The sequence below is a fragment of the Rhipicephalus microplus genome, chromosome 1, assembly GCF_043290135.1.
Source record: "Rhipicephalus microplus isolate Deutch F79 chromosome 1, USDA_Rmic, whole genome shotgun sequence".
In the NCBI taxonomy this organism is placed as follows: Eukaryota; Metazoa; Arthropoda; class Arachnida; order Ixodida; family Ixodidae; genus Rhipicephalus; species Rhipicephalus microplus.
The window spans coordinates 252,448,539-252,473,127 of record NC_134700.1 but is presented as its reverse complement, the minus strand read 5'-3'; the positions used below and the strand labels follow the sequence as shown (position 1 = coordinate 252,473,127).

The window sequence follows — 24,589 nt, the reverse complement described above, 5'->3', positions numbered from 1 at the left end:
GGAGTTACAAAGATTTGTCACACGCTGCGATCACATTCTCTCTTCTCTCGTCCCAACGAAAGCGCTGGAAGCTCAGCAGGGAGGGATGGGAGGGGCAAAAAAAAAAAAAAAAAAACTTCACACACGCTTCATGACCTTGGCAATTATTTTTTCATTTTTTTTCTTCGAATACGCGGATTATTCAGTGCGATCGCGCGCGCACGCCGCACACATGGATGGGTGATGACCTCTCGCGGCGACCTCTAACAAACAAGCGCGCCTTGTTCAAATCAGCCAATGGCTGATAGATGGGCTTACTGTGCTTATTTTCCGTGATTTGTTGAGAGAAGAAAAAACTATTTTTAGTTGACTTTAACCATTTATTATGAATTCCAGGCTGCGTGCGGTGCTATTAATATTTGGCTCGCGTGTTGTCGAGAGCCTCTACTACCGATCGGCAGTGTTTTCTGACCATGCTCAAAAAGTGTTGCAGGGCGCCTTTAAGCTCGCGTATTTTCCCTCATGATTGGTCGAAACCTGTCTGGCCAACGTCCACTGCCGGTCACGCAATGTAACAAAATATGCTAAAACCCATTCTCACGATATAACAGGTAAAGAGCAACAATATGAAGTTAGGTCGAATGAAACAAAAAAGCTATTGCCGAATTTCCTCCTTTGATATTAGTGAAAAAATTTTCGGGTCATGCCAATATCGACTGTTGTCTGGCGTCACAAGACTATGAAAACTCGAGAGGTCACAGAGTGCGCTCTAAACGGGGCAATAACATTCCAGAATGTAGTGTAGCATTAAAATTTATGAGTGCTTCAGTACTTCTGTGCCGACTCACGAGAAACCTTTTCACCGACTGTTGTTCTGTCACGCAAGATGACCATCGCCATGCAGAAATAAAAGTATCAAGCAAATCAATTTTCGTGTCGGTGTTGGTCGGAGTGTTGAGGCCTAGATGTCAAGTCAAGTCTTATCCGCTGAGCCATAGATTTACGTACAGTGGAATAATATCAGGGTCAGTGCCGGAATAGAAACCGGGTATTTCACGTGGAGGTCAAGTCATCACAGGGTCATGCCACTGTTTGAGTCTGCTTGGAAAAAAAAATACCATGGGTCTCAAACAAACGGTGACCATGTATGGAAACTGTGGTGTTGCTATCACTCCTGTAAAGTTGGTTTCTACATCTGGTGCCAGCACGCCCATGGCCTCTGAGATTGCAGGTGCTCGCAATCTCGGAGGCCATGTTACGTCGTAGTTAGCTCACCACGCAACTAAATGAAGCGAAACAACAAATTCAAACTCTCATAGCCCTTACAGCTCCCCCTCACCCTCTGTAGATGTTAGCAAACATAAACGCAGAGCCCTAGCACTCTGCGAAACGGACATTAGTGAAAAAGACTCACCAGAAGACACTCTAAACGAAATCTTACGTCTCACGCGAGAAAACCACGATAATATCGACACCCTGTCACGCCGGGTAGCACTAGAGCAAAAAAGCTACCATAAAAGCTAAAACCGAACCCAGACAAATACTTTCTATGCATCCAACGGCACAGCTGCCTGGGCCAACTAATCCAATGTAATCATCATGGCTTCCACAAAACCCAAAACACGTTAGAAATTTGGCAGTGGAATTGCGCTAGCTTTGCGAACCACAAAACCTCACTGCTGCAGTGCATCAAAGCGCAACCCAAGAATCCTCACGTAATATTACTACAGGGGACTTTTTGGGAGACGCTCACACTATCGGGTTACCACCACATCTCACAACGAAGGGAGACCATGAGAGGTACAGCTACACCCATCAGTAAGAAATTCGCTCACATTGCTCATGAAGTGTTACCCACCCGCAGCCACCTAGAAGCGATACTAATTGAACTTGTACCAAACCGTTTTCGAAAACAAAGCGTTTTTAATCTTAACGTTTACAGCTCCCCTTCAGACTATAGACAGTCTTTCCATGCTCGCTTAGCTAAAGCCACAACCCTCGCGCGAAACTCTCCGCTTGTTATAGCAGGTGACTTCAATGTCCCACACTCGTCATGGGGTTACCCCCAGGCAACGGCGAAAGGCACTAACCTCACGCAAGCAATAGACGGCCTGTCCCTCCCACTCATAACAGATCACCGATTCCCTACAAGACTTGGCACATCGGTACAACGCGACACTACGCCGGACTTGGTATTTATCCGTAACGTCACAGGCCACACCTGGACCAATACGCAAGAGAACCTGGGCAGCGATCACTTCATCATACGTACCGAACTACCCAACTAATCATCCCCACCACGTGCATTCACACTAATGGACTGGGGTGCCTTCCCAGCCTCCGCAAAAACAACACAAAGGAATACAACACATTCACTTAACTACTCGCCTCAATTCAGGAAGACAGCCAAAACAACGAAAACCATACAAACCAAACTAGAGGTCCCGAGAATCAACGCACACCTCGTACATCTGCTCGAGGCAAAAGCGCCAATACTCGCGTGCTGGAAAACACAACGACTAACCAGACGCTTACGAAAACGCGTATCAGTACTAAACCAAGACATCCCAAAATATTGCACGGAGCTCACATGACTTCAATGGCATGAACACTGCTCGGCGTTCAACGGCCGCATGAGAACTGGGGGTAAACGGAACCTCCTAAAATATGCGCTTGACGACCGCCAAACAAAAGACAACTTGAGCCATGCCATAGACCGTCTCCTACACTCGCACAAAAAGACGGGAAGAACGGAATCATCCTTTTTCGAAGAAATCGCCAAACGACACCTCCCCGTAAAGACTGCACAACCCACCGACTACCCACAAATAGAATGCGAAACAATACCCGAACTCGACGACCCCTTCACGGAGTCTGAAGTTCGGGAGGCATTACACAACCTGAACAGTCGATCAGCCCCCGTTCCTGACAAGGTAACCAACCGCCTGTTGCGGAATTCCGATGACCAAACCATCACACTACTCACAAAAGACATTAACCACATATGGGAAACCGGACAGGTACCTAAACAATGGCGCACGGCCATGGTAATCCTTCTCTCAAAACCAGCTAAACCACTAAACTTCGACAATTTACGCCCTATTTCCCTAACCTCATGTATAGGAAAAGCAGATGAACATGCCATTATGAATCGTGTATCGCGTTACATAGAGGATCAGGAACTCTTTCCCTTCAACATGGTGGCGTTATCAACACAAGACTTATCAACACAAGACATCATGCTATTACTAAAGAAACAGATCTTCGATTCAAAAACGAGAGATATCCGTGGCATCCTCGCCCTAGACCTCACTAAAGCATTCGACACCGTCTCCCATCACTTTATACTGGAATCCATTGTCAGCCTCGGTCTCGGTAAAAGATTTCAGTCATACATTCGTTCTTTCCTACAAGACCGAAAGGCCAAGATTCGAATATCACAACTTACATCCGACACTTATACATTAGGTTCCAACGGGACACCACAAGGGGCAGTCATTTCTCCACTCCTTTTTAACATAGTTATGAAGGGACTGTCTGAACAAACTCCGTGACATCCCTAGCAAAAATCATGCTGTATACATCACCATCTGGTGCCCGGGAGGCTCCTTGGCGGAGTTAGAGCAAGCCATTCAAACCGCTCTCGATACCACAGAGGCATATACACTGGACGGTGACTGTCGCCCACGAAATCAGAGTTGCTACTATAGCGGCCATCTCGCCAAGGCGTTCATAATTTGGCGCTCTTTATATGAACTACCCATAGCGCTACACGCCAAAGACGGGCAACGAATACCCCGCGTGGACTCCATACGGATTCTCGGCCTCCTGATTGAGGCCACTGGCTGTCATGCACGAACAACAACACCCATCACAGCAAAAACAGAAAACATGCTCCGACTGATTCAGCGAGTCTCGGGTCGCAGACGAGGACTTAGAGAGGCCAACCTTCTGCGCATATAACACGCGTTCCCGATGAGCCACATCAATTACGTCGCCGCTGCCCACAACTGGACGAAAGTGGAAAAAATAAAACTAAACACGCTCATGCGCAAAAGCATCAAACAAGTGCTTGGTTTACCTCAAAACACGAGTACTTCCCGTCTCGACAAACGAGGCATGCACAACAACATCGATGAAGTGATCGAGGACCAGACCACGACCCAAGTGATTCACCTCTCCTCCACGGCAGGCCGCCAACTTCTAAGCGAGGCTGGCATGTTCCCACATCCCTACCTTGAACGCGCAGTAACTCTTCCCAGAGCTGTTCGTGCTACCTACACGGTAAACCCATTTCCGCGAAATGTTCACCCACAACACAACAAAGGCAGACGCCTGGGCCGCGCTCGTGCGATCCTCAACCGTACAGCTGGGAATCGTAACTCTACCGCTTTCGTCGATGCGGTGCAATAGAATAACTCCTCCACCTTCGCACTACCGGTAGCAGATGGCGACGGAGCCCTACGCTCAGCCGCCTCGGTTAGGCTAGCAACGAGCGCCACAGCCGAGCAGGTTGCTATAGCTTCAGCGATGGTCGACCCCTCACACACCCTGTCTTCAACGACTCTAGCGCCGCCATTTCGGCTTACAAAAGCGGCAACAACGCTCGAGAAGCAGCCCACATTCTACAAACATGCAAATGCATAGGCTTGCATTACCTATCTCGGTTCCCTGGCCACATGGGCAAAGAGGTCCACCTACAGCAACCCAACCTAAACGAAATGGCCCATGATCGACCGTGAGAACTGACCCGCTGCGACGATCAATCAGCCACCGAAGAGTTGGGCCCAGGCGTACAGTTTAATTATCCTTTACTCATCTTTCACGAAATTACCTCCTACTACCGAAACGATAGAAGCGTATACCCTTTACCACATGCAAAGCTCGAACGCCCGCAAGAGGTAGCTTCCCGCATGCTACGAACGATACCGTACCGATCACGGGGCCGACTCAGCCGTTACAACTCAGACCTAGATTCACAATGCCCAGACTGCGCAGAAGTGTACTGTTCACTGAAACACATGCTCTGGCAATGTCCCGTGTTACCTCGAGGACCTCTCGCCAGTGAGTCTGAATGGGAGGAGGCCCTCAGGAGCCCCAGTCTGAGAAACCAACAAAAGGCAGTTCAGAGGACCTAAGAACTGGCGGAACACCACCACGTTCCCGCCCCGACTCTGGCGTCACCTAACGTAGCGGCTGCTAGAATGTCCCTCGTGGACACCCTGGTGGCTTAAACTCCTCAGGACCATTCAATATATTCTTGACTGGCTGTCTGATCGTGGTATGCAGTGCACGTGGTAATCGTTTTAACGCAACACACTTTTTCAGTTCACCAATGAAAGAGCATGTTCGTAGAGGCATCAAGCGATGGCGACAGTTTTTCCGCTATAGCGTTCTACCTTTTCTTGAGGATTCTTGATGACATCAAATTGTCCTGATGACACTGGCAATGATTATGCAGAAATCCAAAAGCTTATAAGTATCAGCTTTTGGTGCTGCCTAAACCTGTATATATTGTAACGTCGCTCCAGAAGTCGGGAGAAGGTTTATTGAGGTCTGATCAACAGGGCTCTTACAAAAGCACGTCAGTTGTGCTTGCTCGCCAGACCGGTGAATTTCTTTGGTGGTGTCAGCCTTTTCCTTGGCATACGACCCACTACTAGAAGCAGGTGGCAATATTCCTCCTCCAGAAAAAAAAAGAAGCATCATTCCGATGCTGCGATGTTATTGCAAAAAAAAGTAACGAAGCAGCCCAAACAATAGAAAAGGACACTAATAGTCAGATGTTACACACAAACAGTTCACCTATGGTGAGGCAATGGCAGTAGCACAAATAAAAGAACACACGAAAAGTGGCCTTTTAGGAACGCACAAAATAATACTTCATGCGCACCACGAGAACTATGTCAGAGCTTGGTTGTCTTCGTTTTACTCTTGTTGACGACGTAGTGAAAGAGTGTTCTTTTAGGAACGCGCGAAATGCACGCGCCATTGTCTCGCGAAGCGACGTGTCAAACGAAAAAGCCGCGCTGACAACGCAGTTCTTTGTCGTTCGACCTGATCAGCGCGTTCTTTGGACCCGTTTTCGGCCAAGTCAAGAATCACCGACCGGCACCAACGACATCGGGATGACTCGCCGAAGGCATAACGAGCGCCGTCGCCGAGTGGAGCCATGCGGACGTGCCGTGCGTGCCACCGTCAAGATTCTCCTGCGAGAATGGTTCCGCTGGCTCCACTTGCCCAGTCCAATGTTCCAGCGCTGGACGCTCATCGTGCTGCAAGTCGTGGAGCTCCTCGTGCGTGCCACCGTCAAGATTCCCCTGCGAGAATGGTTCCGGCGGCTCCACTTGCCCAGTCCGATGTTCCAGCGCTGGACGCTCATCGTGCTGCGTGTCGTGGAACTCCTCGTGCGTGCCAACGTCAAGATTCCCCTGCGAGAATGGTTCCGGTGGTTCCACTTGCCAAGTCCGATGTTCCAGCGCTGGACGCTCATCGTGCTGTGTGTCGTGGAGCTCGTCGTGCGTGCCACCGTCAAGATTCCTCTGCGAGAGTGGTTCCGGTGGCTCCACTTGCCCAGTCCGTTGTTCCAGCGCTGGACGCTCATCGTGCTGCGTGTCGTGGAGCTCCTCGTGCGTGCCAACGTCAAGATTCCCCTGCGAGAATGGTTCCGGTGGCTCCACTTGCCCAGTCCGATGTTCCAGCGCTAAACGCTCATCGTGCTGCGTGTCGTGGAGCTCCTCGTGCGTGCCACCGTCAAGATTCTCCTGCGAGAATGGTTCCGGTGGCTCCACTTACCCAGTCCGATGTTCCAGCGCTGGACGCTCATCGTGCTGCGTGTCGTGGAGCTCCTCGTGCGTGCCACCGTCAAGATTCCCCTGCGAGAATGGTTCCGGTGGCTCCACTTGCCCTGTCCGATGTTCCAGCGCTGGACGCTCATCGTGCTGCGTGTCGTGGAACTCCTCGTGCGTGCCAACGTCAAGATTCCCCTGCGAGAATGGTTCCGGTGGCTCCACTTGCCCAGTCCGATGTTCCAGCGCTGGACGCTCATCGTGCTGCATGTCGTGGAGCTCGTCGTGCGTGCCACCGTCAAGATTCCCCTGCGAGAATGGTTCCGGTGGCTCCACTTGCCCAGTCCGATGTTCCAGCGCTAAACGCTCATCGTGCTGCGTGTCGTGGAGCTCCTCGTGCGTGTGACCGTCAAGATTCCCCTGCGAGAATGGTTCCGGTGGCTCCACTTGCCCAGTCCGATGTTCCAGCGCTAAACGCTCATCGTGCTGCGTGTCGTGGAGCTCCTCGTGCGTGTCACCGTCAAGATTCCCCTGCGAGAATGGTTCCGGTGGCTCCACTTGCCCAGTCCGATGTTCCAGCGCTGGACGCTCATCGTGCTGCGTGTCGTGGAGCTCCTCGTGCGTGCCACCGTCAAGATTCCCCTGCGATAATGGTTCCGGTGGCTCCACTTGCCCAGTCCGATGTTCCAGCTCTAGATATCCAGTTCATCATTCTGCGTGTCGTGGAGCTTTTCTGATGGTTCATGCTGTTGCGCCTGCTAATTGCGCTGTCCGCCGTCACTGTTTTCGTGTTGGGGACCCTTCTGATCGCGGCCATGGTGGTGGGCGGTCCGAATCTCTTGTACGCCCTCACTGCCTTTATGGCGGACACGTTCCGCGAGGTTTTCATCATGCGCAACCAGTTCCTCCAGAATCCTGCCAGGAGCACCTGTTCCACAAGGCCTGGAGAGGACTAAACATGTGACCGGAGTTGCCGACTTGGCTGTCGGGCAACGCGGCAGCTGTTGGCATCTACCCGGAGCACAAGACATGCCGGTCAAGACGCGCGTGATGTGTGTGGTGTATGTTTAATCTTGTTTCATCTCTCGAGTGAGCAGCTCCTGCAAGTCTTCCGGCTATTTGTACACTATGCATTTATATATGCCCTTGACCTAATAAACAGTTATTTCGGGCCAGCTGACCAAGTTGCTTTACAACGCACTCGATGCCAAGACACGGGAAAATAAGCAAGTTATGGGGGGGGGCGCGTGGTTCACCTAGATGGTTTAGAGTGGCAGCGAGCAGAGCAATAATGGATGGTGAAGCTCCCATTGGGTAGAAACTAAGCAGGATGAGCAAAACCGATATAAACAACTACCGTCCTATAACAGTGACATCAGTAGTTTACAGGCTGGTGATGCAGATAATAAAGAAAAGACTAGAGACATGGGTGATGAAAGAGGAGGTGCTAGGACAACTACATAATGGGTTCCGTAAACGAAGGAGGTTGGAGGACAATATGTTTTCATTGATGCAGTGTATTTAAATAGCGGGAAAAGAACACCAGCCCCTATGGCTGGCATTTCTAGATATCAAGGGAGCTTACGATAGTGTGATTCAAGAAGCCTTGTGGAGAATACTGGATACACTAGATGTGGAAGATGGAATAACTAATCTTCTAAAGAATATCTATGAAAGTAACAAGGTATTTATCAAATGAGTAGAACAGGTATCTGAACATATAGAGATACAACGTGGGCTTCGACAGAAATGTCCTTTGTCACCTTCGTTATTTATGCTTTATCTCCAGGTATTAGAAGCCAAATCAGAGGGGAGTCAACTTCACTTCAGCCTCTCTTTCGCCAAGCAAGGAAAACACATTGAACAGTCATTACCAGCATTGATGTATGCAGATGTAGTATTAATAGCCGACAACAAGAAAGATCAGCAGGGATTGATAGACATCTGTGGTAATGAGGGATATAGGTTAAATTTCAATTACAGCAGAGAAAAATCGGCAATCATGATTTTTAATGATAACAATTACAGTGAGCATAAGATACAGGAAGTCACGCTGGAAATAGTGGATCAATACAAATATTTGGGCGTACGGATGAATAACGGGGCTGAGTATCTAAGGGAGCACGAAAGATACGTAATTACTAAGGGCACCAGGAATACAGCTGCGATAAAAAATAGGGCAATGTGGAACTACAATAGGTATGACATTGTGAGAGGCTTTGGAAGGCGTCATGGTCCAGGGTTTGACGTTCGGCAATGCGGTCTTGTGCATCAAATAAGAAGTTCAAGCAAGATTGGAAATTAAACAACGTGACATAGGTAGACTTGCTTTGAGAGCACATGGGAATACCCTAAATTTGGGGGTACAGGGTGACATGGGATGGACGTCGTTTGAGTGCAGGGAAGCTTGCAGCAAAATAGAATTTGAGGAGCGATGGAGAAAAATGGGAGAGGAGCGTTGGGCTAGGAAAGTTTTCAGCTGCCTTTACATGTAGAATGGTATACTAAATGGAGGAAGCGAACTCGAAAACTGTCAAGCAAGTATTTAGACAACAGCAGAATACCAAGCCAAAAGGAAACATCGGCTAAGAAGAAGGTGAAGGAAACAGAGAGGGACATGTGGAAGATGGGAATGCTTACGGAATCATCAATGGAGACCTACCGAACATTTAAGCAGGAAATTGCAAGGGAAAAGATCTATGATATTTCTCGGGCTAGTTCTCTGCTCTTCGAGGCTAGAACGGGCTGATTGCGGACCAAGACGTACAGAGCAAAATACGAAGGCACAGACACGGTACGTAGTGCGTGTGGAAAGGAGGATGAAACGGCTGAACATTTGATAATGTTCTGTAAAGGGCTCCACCCTATATTCGGGGATAATGGCACCGAATTTTTCAACGCATTGGGGTTTAAGGACGGTGAAGGCGAAATAGACTTTAAATGAGTAGAAATAACCAACCAGGAGGAGGCTGACTGATTGGTGGCTACCATCGAGGCGCGAGTGAAATTCAATCCTTAAACACACAGTGATAGTGCTTAACTTTATGGCTAGGTGGCGTCAGCCACCCCCCGATCTAAAGCGCACAGCCGGATACATCCATCCATCCATCCATCCATCCATCCATCCATCCATCTGGTGGCACTGCTGTTCGTGCTGAAGACGTATGCGCCACTACACGTCTGACCCTTTTCTCTCCTATCCACTTTTCTCTCATACCCCTTCCCGCAGGCATTGCGCCACTCTAAACCGGGTGGCAGAAATTAGGCGTTTTTTTTCTTCTTCGGACCACACCCACCGTGGTACCGCATCGGTCACCCAGAGTCTGTGAAAGTGATCCCTCAGCTCGGTTCTACGCACTCGTGCGGTGAGTTGAATGTCGGCAACAGAACAATCGTGGTACATTTAAAGTGTTATGTAGTTTGTGTGTTGTATTGGCATTATATGTTTGTTTGACGCGTTACTAGTTATTTATCAGATTCGGCTGGTGAGATCACCGTAACGTAAACGCTATCAGTAAATGTCCACGAGTTCGTTCGCACGATGGCGTGTGTTGTGTCCGTTTGTTTCGCGAGCGGCACTCTTCAGGCCCCCATGAAACATAACCGTAGAAGAAAAACTGCGTTTCAGAATCAGCGTACGGACTACAGCCATTCAGGAGATATTTATCGATATAGAATCAGCATAGTCCAAATGCGATTTCTCATATTCGAATGTTACAATTTGTTTTAAAACGAGCCATATATAAAAAACCACATGAAAAATGCCTTGTTTCAAATGGCAACGATAGTTGTCATTGTCCCGTGACCGAGACGTTGCATGAATTAAGCTCCAGCAGAACTCGCAAATACACAGCTCCTCATTTCGCCGCACTTGTGGCCGGGAAACAATGTTAAACTGCAAGTCATCAATGCACGCTGTACGTACAGTGATAGCGGCGAACAGGGCGTCGATACACTGACAAGTGGCCGAGCGCGTCGGCTTTTATACAAGTATCATCGAAGATTCCAACGTTATCGCTATCGGCCGCGTAAGCTACAGAAATTTTGTGTTCGCGTTTTGCACGTGGTCTCGTCGGAAGGTTCTAACATTATCTAGATAGTTCCCAGTCAGCGCACACTTTGCGCTATAGGCAAGTGTTGCATTAAATAATGGTGCGGTAACATGAAAATGAAAAGAGATGGGCACGTGTGGCATTATTTTTTTTTCGTTCCAACATCGCCTCCCATGCTTGTGCACGCTTTTCTTGACTGAGAAATATTGTTTCCACTTTTTCTGAATTCGTTTTTCGCTCCTCTGTCGGTGGTTAAGACAAACGTGTAAGAAGAAGCAGCAGTGATTCTCGTTTTCGAAACAAACAAAAAGTGCTTCCTAGAAACAAGAAAGGATCTAAATTGGCGCGTACGGAAAAAAAGAAACTGCGTGTGCCGGCTCAAAATACCCTGCAATTCTTTGAACGTCAGAAAACAGAGCTGGTCGGTAGGCATTAATCACAAAGCCCAGTGGGCGTGGAAACTCGGAAACATGTGTAGGAGCAGAGAACCAAACACCAGCACGGGCATTCGTTTTGTCTCGTTAATTATGAGCTCCTACAGATTACACGCCCACTTTCTCTTAGTATCTTCGAAATGCACCCTAACCTAACTACATGGACATCATTTTGAATTTCACTCCCGGCAACACGCAACTATGCACACTGGACTGGCGCTCCAGTTCTGCTTGAAAAATGAAGTTGCCGGTCTCGGAGAAGGACTAATCAGAGGGCACGAAAAGCCACGCATTTGTACCATCTTGCGTAAACTAGAACAGCGGCGAGCTTTTTCTTTACCTTCACGGTGTTCTTGCGAATCGATGAAAGCATGTGGTATTCGCTCGTAACTGATGGCACACGACGACACGTGGTATAATATGAATAAGTTCAGTAAAACATAATAAATAACTAAATAAGTAAGTTAATAATAATTGTAATAATAACTAAATAAATATATGAATTAACGAGTGAGTGAGCGCAAACAGTGAATAGATTTACAAATCTGGTATTAAATACCAAGTGTTCCTAATCAATAAAGCACAACATAAACGCTATTCTTATAATTGTTGCATTTTATGAAGACGTTCAGAAGTTCTGAAGTTATAAAGTGACGCTTTTATGGACCTTGTATGCAAGAGCTGAACAATTACCTAGAACAATGCCGAATTGTGCCTTTTTAAGGTTAAAACTCAAACATCTGAAATAGATCGTCAGTTTTTCTTTTTAACTTTCTGGCACCATGTATTATTACGTACATCTTAAAGACTAACCTTTGTGACGGGTGCTTCAATCACCATGGTGTTGAACTTTGCAAATGACTGCCGTCTGCTGATTCCAACTGTTGACAAAGTAAAGCGGACTGCATTAGTGCTTCCGCTATTGTCTGTGCACCCATACATTAGGTAGTTGTCAGTTTTAGACAGTGACTCCGTGCAACCAAAGTGATTAGGCGTACTTGAAGTTATGGTGACGTATGAATATAAGCCTGTTCTTTATATATCTTAGTTATTGCATGCGCCAGTGTTTGTAGTGATGAAAAACAAAGTGGGTCGGCGAGCTGTAACACTTCGCGCATGTAAAATAATTATATCTTGAGTTTTTGAAAATACATTGTCGCACAAATAATTTAAGAGAATGTAAATTTTTGTTGCAGTAAACTGAAGAGTTTGGTGCATACCTCATGTGAGCTGCCCTAATAGATTATGTGGTAGTCGCACTCACACACTTATGTTGAAGTTAGGAATAGCACTAGTATGCCTTCCGGTACATGGTTAGCTGACAAGATTACGCGCGTCTCATGTACTTACTATGCTCCAAAATTGATGGCGCATGCCCACACGCCAAACAAGAGACGAAAACTTACCCATGTCAGCCGAGAACGGTTTGTCCATGAAGAATGGGTTCTCCTTCACGTACACGATGTAGTCTGATTTCCTGCAGGAACACAATATTAAAAATCTGTCGGCTGAGTTCGCCTGAAGTGCATTGCTCTTTCAGTGTTGACTTATCACGATAACATTCCATAGCTTATCTCAAATGGTTATATTTTAGCTCAGAATAGCAATTGAATGCGCTCCATTTAAAAATTTCTACAAGCAATGTACCCGTGATCTATGCAGGCCGAAGTAGTTGCGATGACACTTTTTTCTTGAAAAGTGTGGTGCAAGGTTACAGCTGTGAGGAAAGAAGAAGAGACAGCGTTTCTTTCTAATCTCGCGCTACATCTTTTAAATAACGATGCACTAACCGGCTAAACATAACGTACAGTTTTTTCCCCTCCCTTGAGCTCTGTGCACCGCTGTAGACGTAAACATATACTGTATATGTACACTATACTGTACATGCGAACTTGTGCACACGTGCGAGACAGGTATCACGAGTCAAATGTGCACTGCTTTTCACGTGCAGAACTGAGTCAATTGTAGAGTATTCCTTTATTGCGACAGCTATTATACGGACCCTCTCGGCGTCTGAGTAAGAGCACGCGAGCGGGGTTAACGAACGTGGCTGATGCAGAGACCGTACGAGTCGGCCCATCCCCGTCGCTCGATGGGCGCATGCGGTTACATGCTTACGCGTGCTATAGGCCTGCCGTCGAATGCTGCTCGAGCAGCGAAAGTAATGCCCCGTTCGTCTAGAACGAGCATGAAGATGCAGGGGGGTCGATCGAGCTTTATCAGTAGTGAACTTGGAGGGCACTGACTTGGATGATTAGGTCGCGGTCGGGCTCGCTGGCGCACGTGTTACGTCGACAGTCATTCAGCGAGCGCGTCGTTATACCCTTCTAAGCGCTGTGCTCTCAACGAGGAGAGACGGTGAGAAAAGTGTTGCTCTCTCTGGGGCGGCCGTATTCTGTTACACAAGATTTTTGTAGTGAGATCAGATCCAAAATAGTTAGCTGCCAGCCTTATTTCATATAGCATAACAACTTGTTGCTATCGCATTCGTTTCTTCGCACTGGCGATGGATCCGTTTTTTTTATTTATTTAATGAGATGTTTGCGTTTGCATTCTGTACTCTATGCAATGCCGCTGCTACCTCCATTGAATAAAATGTTTCTTCGTATCTACTGAAAGCATGTGGAGAGGTTAGTTGTGCGAAACACTTTCTGATTTGCCTGAATAATGCGATCCTTCGCCGAACACACACTTGTCAATCCGGATCTTTTTCTGTGGGTGAACGATTCCCATCGTGCATATTTGGCGCGTATTGAAAAGCCGAACTGCAGTGCACGGGCAACAAAGCGGTCACTTACCCGACAGTGTTTATGTCGATGGGAGTGATCTTGCTGAGCACGGGCACGCTCTCTCCGCCCTTGCGCTTCTGTAGCAGAGTTCCCTGCCACTCCTTTCCCTCGCTCAGCAGCGTGCCTATGCCTCCTGCGACGTCCGGCCTGAGCAACGAAAGCTCGTACAGATCGCGGGCGTCTCTTCCCAGCATCTCCTCGACCGAAAAGCCGACAAACTTTTCCGCGGCGCTGTTCATGTACTGCGTATCGCGCGATAAAGAGCACTCACTGCAACTATACACCTTCTCTCGTTTAGTCAAGAGTAATTACGTATTAGAGAAGCATACGTTCCCGTGCATAACGCAACAACCAATATTGGCGACGGAGGTAAATCCGAAGGGTCGTAAAAAACAAGAGTGCAATTATGATGTGATGAATTTCTCGCAGTGCGATTCTTTGTTTCCCGTCTATTTCCCTTGCGAAAAGCAAAAAAAAAAATGCTTTAGTGAGCCATAAAAAGAAAGACATTGCACATGGAACACTTAAAATGCGACTTCGAGGGGCGTCCTGGTTTCCGGCACCTCCGGAGAATTCGCCTCAGATCAGTCTCTTGGCTTCAACGCACATCAGTGCTGTGTATCTCTTTTGTAACACAAATTAAGTTGCTTTACGATTGTGCTGAACGCTTTTACGGGTGCTTCACATTTAGGTTTCGATTGAACCATATTTTTCAGCATATTTCTGCACAGAAATAGAAATAAATGGAGCGAGAGAGAGAAAGAAAACGATAGAAAGGAAGAGCAGGCGAGTGAGAAGCAATGAAAGGGAGAAAGAAAAGCGAGAGAAAATATAGAAAGACCAAGGAGGAAAGGGAAATAGATAGAAATGCAGAGAGAGACACGGACAGACAGAATAACTTTATTTGCGTGCTAGGAAGAAGGTTCCCCCAAGAACCCACCGAGGGCTGCACCCGCGACGGGGTCGTAGACCAAAGGTTCCCGATCGCTTCACAGACTCCCTGGACCGCCAGGAGTTGTTTCGCAAGGTGTGGACTTGCGATACATTCTAAGCAGTCTGTCTCGTTTTACGTGATGCCTTCTTGCTAAAACGCGCAAGCGGGGTCACCTCCATATCAAATGAGAGAAGGGGCCAGCTGATCGCATGCCGAGCAGTTAGGGGAGATTTTCGTATTACAGAGAGAGACAGCGAGAAATATATGAATAGAGTAAAAAACGGAGAAGAAAAGGCAGAAGAAAAAAAAACGTAGAAGACAAAAACAGATACAGGAACAAAGAAATGGTAAGCTAAAGAGAAACAAAGTAGGCCGCCCAGCTCCATATTTTTTTTTTTCGGGCTTTGGGTTACTAGTGCGAAGCTGCCTCCATATTTTTTTTTTTTTTTAATGCGGAGCATTTCTTCAACGCACGCTGTCGCGCTTCGGCGTCGGCGCCATCCACACCTCCACTGCGCATGCCCGGCTCGTCTCGTGTCTCGTCTGGTCTCCCTCGAACACGGGCGGTGTGTCTATAAGCCGAGGATGACCGACAGAGACTTCTTCAGCTACTAGCCGAATTCCACGACTGCTTTTCATCGACCTCACGAGTTGGTCGAACACCTTTGACAAAGCATCGAATAATCACCGAGGACACGGCGAGACCTATTCACCAGAACCCTTATCGTGTAGCTTTAAAGGAACGCGAAGCCATACAACAACAAGTCGCGAAAATGCTTGAAGATGATGTAATTCAACCGTCACAGAGCCCCTGGGCATCGCCTGTAGTGCTAGTAAAGAAAAAGGACGGCACGCTGCGTTTTTGCGTGGACTACAGGAAGCTGAATCGGGTGACCAAAAAAGATGTGTACCCGCTCCCACGTATTGATGACTCCCTTGACAGACTTCGGCACGCTCGCTACTTTTCTTCCATGGACTTGAGGAGTGGATACTGGCAGATCGAGGTAGACCCAAGAGACCGAGAGAAAACCGCTTTTGTGACGCCAGATGGTTTATACGAGTTTAAAGTCTTGCCTTTCGGTTTGTGCTCCGCGCCCGCGACATTTCAAAGGCTTATGGACACGGTACTTTCGGGATTGAAGTGGAAGACGTGCCTAGTCTATCTGGACGACGTTGTAGTATTTTCAACGACTTTTGACGAGCATCTCCAAAGGCTGGAAGTGGTGTTACGTGCCATACGGTCTGGGGGCCTAACATTGAAACCGGAAAAGTGTCATTTCTGTTTCCACGAACTTCAGTTTCTCGGTCACGTCGTCAGTAACGTAGGCATCCGACCCGATCCTGGAAAAATTGCCGCTGTCGCACGGTTCCCAGTACCCTCCAATAAGAAGGCTGTCAGACGCTTCCTGGGCCTTTGTGCCTATTATCGCCGATTTATCGCAGACTTTGCCCGCATCGCGTCGCCACTAACTCGTCTCACAAGAGACGACGTTGCTTTTGAGTGGAACGAAGAACAGGAGGCTGCCTTTAATGACCTGCGTCAACGTCTTCAAACGCCCCCAGTGCTTGCCCACTTCGATGAAGAAGCCCCGACGATGCTTCACACAGACGCGAGCAATGTTGGTCTGGGAGCTGTGCTTGTGCAGCAGCAAGAGGGCACAGAGAGGGTAATCGCTTACGCAAGCAGAACATTAACACGTGTTGGGGCCAATTACTCTACAACTGAGAAGGAATGTCTCGCCGTGGTATGGGCGGTTTTAAAATTTCGCCCGTATTTATATGGCCGCCCCTTCAAAGTAATTAGCGACCACCACTCATTGTGCTGGTTAACAAGTCTAAAAGACCCTACCGGGCGATTAGCACGTTGGAGTCTCAGGCTGCAAGAATTCGATATTGTAGTCGTACACAAGTCAGGCAAGCGACATATGGACGCCGACTGTCTGTCCCGTTCACCCATTGAGTCGGCAACCCTACCTGAAGAGGAGGAAATGGCATTTCTCGGTGTCCTCGACACGACCGCCATTGCGCAGCAACAACGTGACGACACTGAGTTGCTTGGCCTAATTAACTACTTGGATGGCAGATCTCAGAAGGCGCCAAGAGTTTTCACAAGAGTGTTGTCATCATTTTGTTTACGGGACGGAGTACTCTACAAAAGAAACTTTTCGCCGACGGGATCTGCCTATCTGCTCGTCATCCCAGCAGCCCTTCGTACCGAAGTACTCCAAGCATGCCACAACGAGGTGAGCTCTCGCCATTTGGGTTACACGAGAACGTTGGCCAGAATACAGCAAAAGTATTACTGGCCGAGACTAACCACAGCCGTGAAGCACCACGTCCGTGCCTGTCTCGACTGCCAGCGACGCAAGTCACCACCGACTAAACCAGCTGGCCTCCTGCAACCCGTACAGGTCCCAACAGCTCCATTCTACCAGATCGGCATGGACATTTTGGGCCCACTGCCTACTTCTACAGCAGGGAACCGCTGGGTTATCGTCGCGACGGATTATCTGACCCGTTATACCGAGACAAAGGCTATCCAGAGAGGTACAGCAGCAGAGGTGGCAACATTTTTCATCGAGAACATTGTACTGAGGCATGGTGCACCATCCGTCGTGATCACAGACAGAGGAGCCGCATTTATGGCAGCTCTTTTGGATCACGTCCTCATGCTGAGTGGAACAGCGCATCGTAAGACCACCGCCTACCACCCACAAACGAACGGGCTGACAGAGCGTCTAAACAAAACCATTGAAGACATGCTTTCGATGTACGTAGACGTTGAACACAAAAATTGGGATGAAATCTTGCCGTACATAACGTTTGCGTACAATACGGCAAAGCAAGAAACGACGCGCCTGACCCCGTTCAGCCTCGTTCATGGACGAGAAGTACGAACTATGTTAGATGCGATGCTACCGCACGAAGGTGACGGCATCGACCCATACGCCAACACGTTTACGGAACGCGCGGAGGAAGCTAGGCAACTTGCACGTTTACGGATCCGCCAACAACAAGAGTACGATGCAGGCCGCTACAATGCTCACCGCAGAACAGTCGTCTACCAAACTGGCGACAAAGTATGGGTTTGGACACCCGTACGGAAACGAGGACTTTCTGAAAAGCTTTTAAGAAGATACTTTGGGCCTTACCGAGTGCTGCGACAACTGAGTGAGGTTACTTACGAAGTTGTTCCCGACAGTTCGTGTAGTACCAATCGTCGCCAGCACCATCCAGAACTCGTTCACGTAGTGCGCATGAAGCCTTACGTCAGCGAGTGATTGCGTGAGACTTTTCTTTAAAAAAAAACTGCATTATTGACTTCGCATCGGGTCGATGCTCTTTGATAGGGAGGCAAATGACCCGTGTCTGCGTGTGAACGACAACGATGATGTGGGGATTTAGCAGACACCAAGTAGTGGGCCTCTGGCTTGACTCAACAACAAAGAAGATCTTGTGGCTCAGCTGTTGAGAACACGCTGCTTTCGCTGCCTCAAGGCGTACTTGTACTTTGTTCGCGTTGTACTGCGACAATATAAGCGGTGGAGCGCGCGTTCGGAATACAGTCAGGGGCGTCTTCGCAGTCCTCTTCCCCGTACTCCTCTCCCTCGATCGAGGGCGTTGCGTATATAAGCGGCGGAGCGCGCGTTCGGAATTCAGTCAATGGCGCCTCTTTTCCGTCCAATACAATTACGGCACCAAGCAATAAGCACACTTCAACTTTATACCCCTTGCCTGCTCTTCTCCTTCATTCAATAATGATAAGAATGATAAAGACGAAATAACATTTAATCGGGTGCACGTTAAAGAACCCCAGGTGGTCCAAATTTCCGAAGCCCTCCACTACGGCGTCTCTCGCAATGATAAAATGGTTTTGGGAAGTTAACCCCAAATATCAATCAATCAAATAACATTTAATCAATCCCAAACCATACCCAATGACGCAGCATTCACGTGATACCCCGACCACTTTACTCAAGTTCCCCCCGTGGGAAGATGCGGACGCCATCTTTTTTTTTTTCTGCTTCGCCAACGGAATAGGAATTGACGTTAAGTTTCTGATTCTCGGCAGATATCACACAGGAGAACTTCAAACAAATGAAACAAAGATGAAGAATTATGCGAGGAATTAGTGCATGCACGTGCCTCGTTTCGTCTTCATCAGATTACTGCGTCGTTCCGCTGCGCGATCTAGGAACCGACTAGCCCAACTGGATACGCTGATCATTTGCAAAAAACGGCTGTAATGTATCTTCGCCTGTATATATGTTTTTTTTTTTGCGAAATAATGTTGCAACAGAGGAAAACTCTACAAACAAGAACTTAACATAACTTGGCAGCGTTGAATATAACACTACTGCTATCGAACCTTTCGAGACCATTGAAACCGATGGAAACATTAGGTAATCTTGGAGCATTACGCTCACTTGGAAAGCGAACAGTCTCACTTACCAGAAAATCGTATAGCCAAGTTGACAAACTAGCATGCGATTTTTAATAATAAGTTTTATTTGCACAGCAGTTTGAACCTTAGGGTGACGTGTGAGGCTAGACAAAGTGAATTCACGTATGCGCAAGCGCACGCTGGTCCGAGCTAGCAAACGCACGCGCGTATGGGAATTTCCCTTCTATCTAGCCTCGCAGGTCGCCCGAAAATTCACAATGGTGTGCAAAAAATTATTATTATAAAATACCGACCCACTAACTCATCGCTGATTCGTTGACAGTTATCATGCTTAATAGCTGAGTATGACAGCATTATCGAGTAGCCAAGTGATTTGTCATGTTTCTGCGATCATAAAGCAGCAAAATTATGCACTTATTTGAAGACATTACCGGTTAAAACAAACTTCGTCATCATTATTAGTTTCAAGAACTGCGAAGAGCCACCGAAATGGAAACGCACCCATCCGCAGAAGATACCTTGTTGTTCAGCAACACATGGGATTTTCACACGCTTGAAAATCCCCATTTGCCTTATGGAGGGATGTTATTGTTATGTTTACAAACAACAATCACCTATGATTTGCAATCTATGCAGTCATTCTGGCGTGCCCGCGGTATCGTTTCGACGCGAAACCTAAAGAAATTTCAGTTGCTGATGTAAGACGATTCAAACGTTGCATCCACAAACATTTTTTTTCTGTTTACCACTGTGCAGCGCATGCGGCATTCCATTGTCATGCTCCAAAAGCCTCAAAGCGCTGCAAAAACACTTAGTAATCGTTTTGGTGAGTGCCCACCTGTATCTCGTGTTTTGGTCCGGTGACGATGACACTGTCCCGCGTATGGTGCAGCGCGGAGAAAAGGGTCTCGGAAGCCATGAGCTTCCACAGGTTTACCAGGTCATTGTGCTCTATCTGGATCATTTCGTTCAAGCACACGCCCAGGGAGCACGATTCCGAAAACCACTGCGCAATTGGAAGCGCGAATGCAGAACGCTTAAATGCGCTATCGCACCTAAAGATTATGCCTTATAGGTATACGCACACACGGCAGAGTGCGCAATTTTACGCTCAAAATGTTCGTGTCCAGCGGCGTCACGGCAACATCCAGAGTTATTTTCAGCATCTTCTCGATCAGTAAAAGCATACTGCTTACGTGGAGTACGCTGCGGAAGTTACGAGGGATGCAAACATTAAGCGTGGGCAGGGTTCGTCTTTCAGGGGGGGGGGGGGGGGGGGTCAGTGCCTCTTTTCTGTATTAAATCAATGCATGGGGCGAACTTTGCGCCCCCCCACCCTCTTAGGTGACTAGGTGGGAAGCGGTCACACCCTTGACACCCACCTCTCCTCATGCACATGCAATGGATGCAAAGTATGCAGCTGTCACTGGTAGCTTTAGTTATTTGACTTCATATCTCTCGGGAATCTCTATCAGCGACGTTTTCGGGCAATTTACACCTCGGATTATGAATAACATTGCTCACGGAGAACACATATTTTACGTTTCACAGTATAATTGCCGTAACTTATTAAATGAAGAAATTGGACCCTTTCACGTGCGTATACCTCAAAGCATGTGCGACCCACCATTAAGACTTCATCGGAATATATACTACCGCGGAGTCCAACAGAAAAACTTCTTTGTCACATATCAGGACGGACACAACTGCCTCAATAATTCTTCGTGCTGTTGTCAATGCGCTCGAACAAAAAGAGAAAGGGAACTTCTTCTTAGCGCGAGCGAGCGCTCAATGGGCCACAGAAAGAGCGTTACGCCAAGCGACCACGACACCATAAGACAACCGGCCCCCTAAAGCGGCACCCACTTAGAACGCCGCGGCGCAAGCTTCAATAAGGGCGGGGGAGAATAGTTACCCTGTTGTAGCCAGACCTCAGCAGTGGAATGATGGCGGCGTCGTCTTGTTCGGCCAGCCTGAAGAAAAAATGTGGAGAAAGAGTCGCCGTAACCTATCAGTTAAGGCGACTCTATGCAGTGTGTTCTTATAACACGCTCTGCAGTGGGTTCTTATAAGAACACACTGCATAGACGCGGGTCATTCCATGCCAGACGTCCCAGCCACTCGCGACCACCTTGAAAGGGCTCGAAACAAATTGTGCTCATTTATTGCAATAAAGAAAGTGAAGTGCTAGAATATTTAGGACAGAAAAATTTTTCCTCCTGCAGGAGCCTTTTCAATTTCGCATAATGTCGTCCGAGTGACGCTTGTCAGAACACTTATTCCGAGATTATCCTTTCTCGCTTGAATACCGAACTCGTTTTTTGAATACCGAACTCGGTGTTTGAGTAAGGAGTTTGAAGTTCCGTAATATAGGGAGTTTTCGAATAGCGTACGCTAAGTTAGCGGGCGCGTTGCGGGTGTAGTGTTTGCGTACGGGTGCCATATGAGTTTTCGAATCGCCTTTGACCCCGCAAACTCTGACATGCGATTGCTCACCGCAAAGGGGCTTTGTGAGACTTGTGGGCCGTACGCTATTTCGGATTTCTTGCGGGTGGTTCGCGTTACGCCGCATGCGCAGTGGCAGCGACCGCGCCGCAAGGGCTTGCGGTACGCTATTCCCTGTCCTTCCTCCTTCGTTTGTCCTCTTCCTCCTCTATTCGAAAACTCGCTAATATTTCTGCAGTTCTGTCACCTCAATAAATTTTGCGAAATTGTTCTGTGTTTTCATTTCTTTTGTAATATTGCTCATTGATTTGTGGGGTTTAACGTCCCAAATCCACCATATGATTATGAGAGACGCCGTAGTGGAGGGCTCCGAAAATTTCGACCACCTGGGGTTCTTTAACGTGCACCCAAATCTGAGCACACGGGCCTACAACATTTCCGCCTCCATCGGAAATGCAGCCGCCGCAGCAGAGATTCGATCCCGCGACCTGCGGGTCAGCAGCCGAGTACTTTAGCCACTAGACCACCACGGCGGGCCAAATAGGAAGGTTTGAAGACCAAATGGCGAAAATTTGCCGATGGGGGAACATTAAAAAATACTTTTTCCTTAAAACAAGAAACGGGATGACAAAACTTCCTCATAAGAAAAAACTTTCTTTGCTTTATATTGAGGTATGAAGGTAATCAAATTAGACCAGCTGTCCAGGTTGTTTGACACTGGCAAATATTGCGGACACGAGTAGATACCAATGCCACACGCCGATCAAGCCCGGTCGAGATAAAATTTCTCAGCAGTGATTGGATTCATTCTGCACCTTGCGTGAAGTAGCCAATCATGTCTAAGAAATCTTTTTGGATTACGCGTAATCACGATTAAAGGTGCTCGTGTTACACTAGCCTTTTTTTTTTTTTTTGCTACCACACTTCGCAATGTTTCGGCCTTCAGAGGATTGTACAATATAAATCAAGAAGGAGGTCTCTCATGAATGACAGTGAGCCAAGTTAACAAAAGTCTACACACATGCAGAACGAGAAAATAACCTGAGTTTAAACACGTGCCCTGCCTCACACCGAAAGCAGTTGGCAAAAGCTAGCCAAAGATTTGCGGGGAAGAAAAGTGAAAGTAGTTCTTACGCTTTCTTTACGACAGCGACGAGGCAAGAGAACTCGCAACCCTTGAAACTTCGCAGCATTCTGTAAGAGAAGTGGAGACAAATATAAGTTCCCCTAATTAAAGAATCACCACTTCGTAGGAGTAACAGGTGGGGGGGGGGGGGGGGAAGCATGGTTAAACTCCTTAGGTATTATGAAAGTATACGTGTGTGTGCGTGTGTCATCCTATACTGCAGTTGTCTTTACTAAGTTTACTTCGTCTTCAACGGCGTATCACCTGTGTCATTTTCCAAGACACGAACTATTTCTTCGACCTCAATATTTTATAATTCTTTTCACGTAGTTATGCGCATATCGCTTGCCTCAAGTGATAGATAACCAAAAAGCTGCCTCTTCTTTGAAACTCTGTTAACACGCGCAGATTCCTGCACTTCACTTGAGTAAGAATGCGGTGCATGCCTGTGGAGCCCCTAGATTATCGGGTAGCGACCGGCAAGAAAATGTATTATTTATGAAAACTGTTGCCAGGACATTGAGCACATATCACTAACAGCAAAGTGGCGGAACAACCATTAAGACATTAACGTCGCTGTAAAACAAAAGTAAATACATATGATTCCTATTGTGCCCCGTGTTCGTCTCCAAGCAAAAGGAATGTGCGTTTGAAAGAGAAAACTTGCAATTTTCGTTCTGTGTTCATTCGGTCGATATGGAACCCCGCCACCTCCTGTTACCAGCAGAGTTACAGCATTGCCCAGTGCTTAAACACGAACGCACATCGGGTGCCCCTTACCACTGCCCCAAGATAGCCGAGCTGGAATACAGCTATTGTGCATTCATTAACTCGCACGAACATTAGCGAAAGTGTTGAAGCAGTGAATTGAGGCGAAAGAATTTAATGGCTCATACTCGCGGCGTCCGGGCGGCCATTCTTCCGTGTCCGGGATCGGCGCCAGAGGTGACCTCTCCACTTCACACTCTCTCAGCAATCGCGTTATGGCACAGCGGTGCGCGTGGCAACGCGCCTTCACTCGTTGCACCATTCGAGTTAGCATAGTCAGTCGAACAGCCACAGGCTTTCGTCGAACATACTTTGAAAATTTGTTTGTTTTTTGTTTTTTGGCAGACCTCATAGGGGTAGGTTAATCGGAGGCAACGATTCCACTAGTAGTCACATACCCACCACACGGGCACACGCACACACACACACGCGCACACACACGCACACACACGCGCACACACACACGCACACACACACACACGCGCACACACACACGCACACACACACACACGCACGCAAACACACAGGCGCACGCGCACGGACACACGCACGCGCACACACGCACGCGCACACGCACGCACATACGCACGCGCACACGCACGCACATACGCACGCACACACGCACACACACACGCACGTGCACGCACATACCCACGCGCGCACGCACACGCACACACACACGTGCACACACACGCGCGCGCACGTGCACACACACGCACACACGCGGGCGCACACATGCACACACACTCACGCACGCACACACACGCACACACACAAGCACACACACACACACACAGAATGCGGTGACTGCTGCTACCTGTTTCCACAAACTTAGAAGCACCTCGTACCTCTTATATCCCCATAACGCT

General features: G+C 47.9%; 1 protein-coding gene across 1 annotated transcript in view; it reads right to left on the bottom strand.

The window, feature by feature from the left end:
• LOC119164498 (high affinity cAMP-specific and IBMX-insensitive 3',5'-cyclic phosphodiesterase 8B) overlaps window positions 1-24,589 on the bottom strand; it is a 53,300-nt gene that overhangs the window by 19,270 nt on the left and 9,441 nt on the right. Inside the window, exons 5-10 of the mRNA XM_075868450.1 lie at window positions 22,961-23,020; window positions 21,297-21,354; window positions 20,220-20,387; window positions 14,052-14,284; window positions 12,660-12,730; window positions 12,067-12,134 (exon numbers count right to left, since the gene is read on the bottom strand). Coding sequence (XP_075724565.1) covers window positions 12,067-12,134; window positions 12,660-12,730; window positions 14,052-14,284; window positions 20,220-20,387; window positions 21,297-21,354; window positions 22,961-23,020 — 658 coding nt within the window. The remainder of the gene's footprint in view (window positions 1-12,066; window positions 12,135-12,659; window positions 12,731-14,051; window positions 14,285-20,219; window positions 20,388-21,296; window positions 21,355-22,960; window positions 23,021-24,589) is intronic.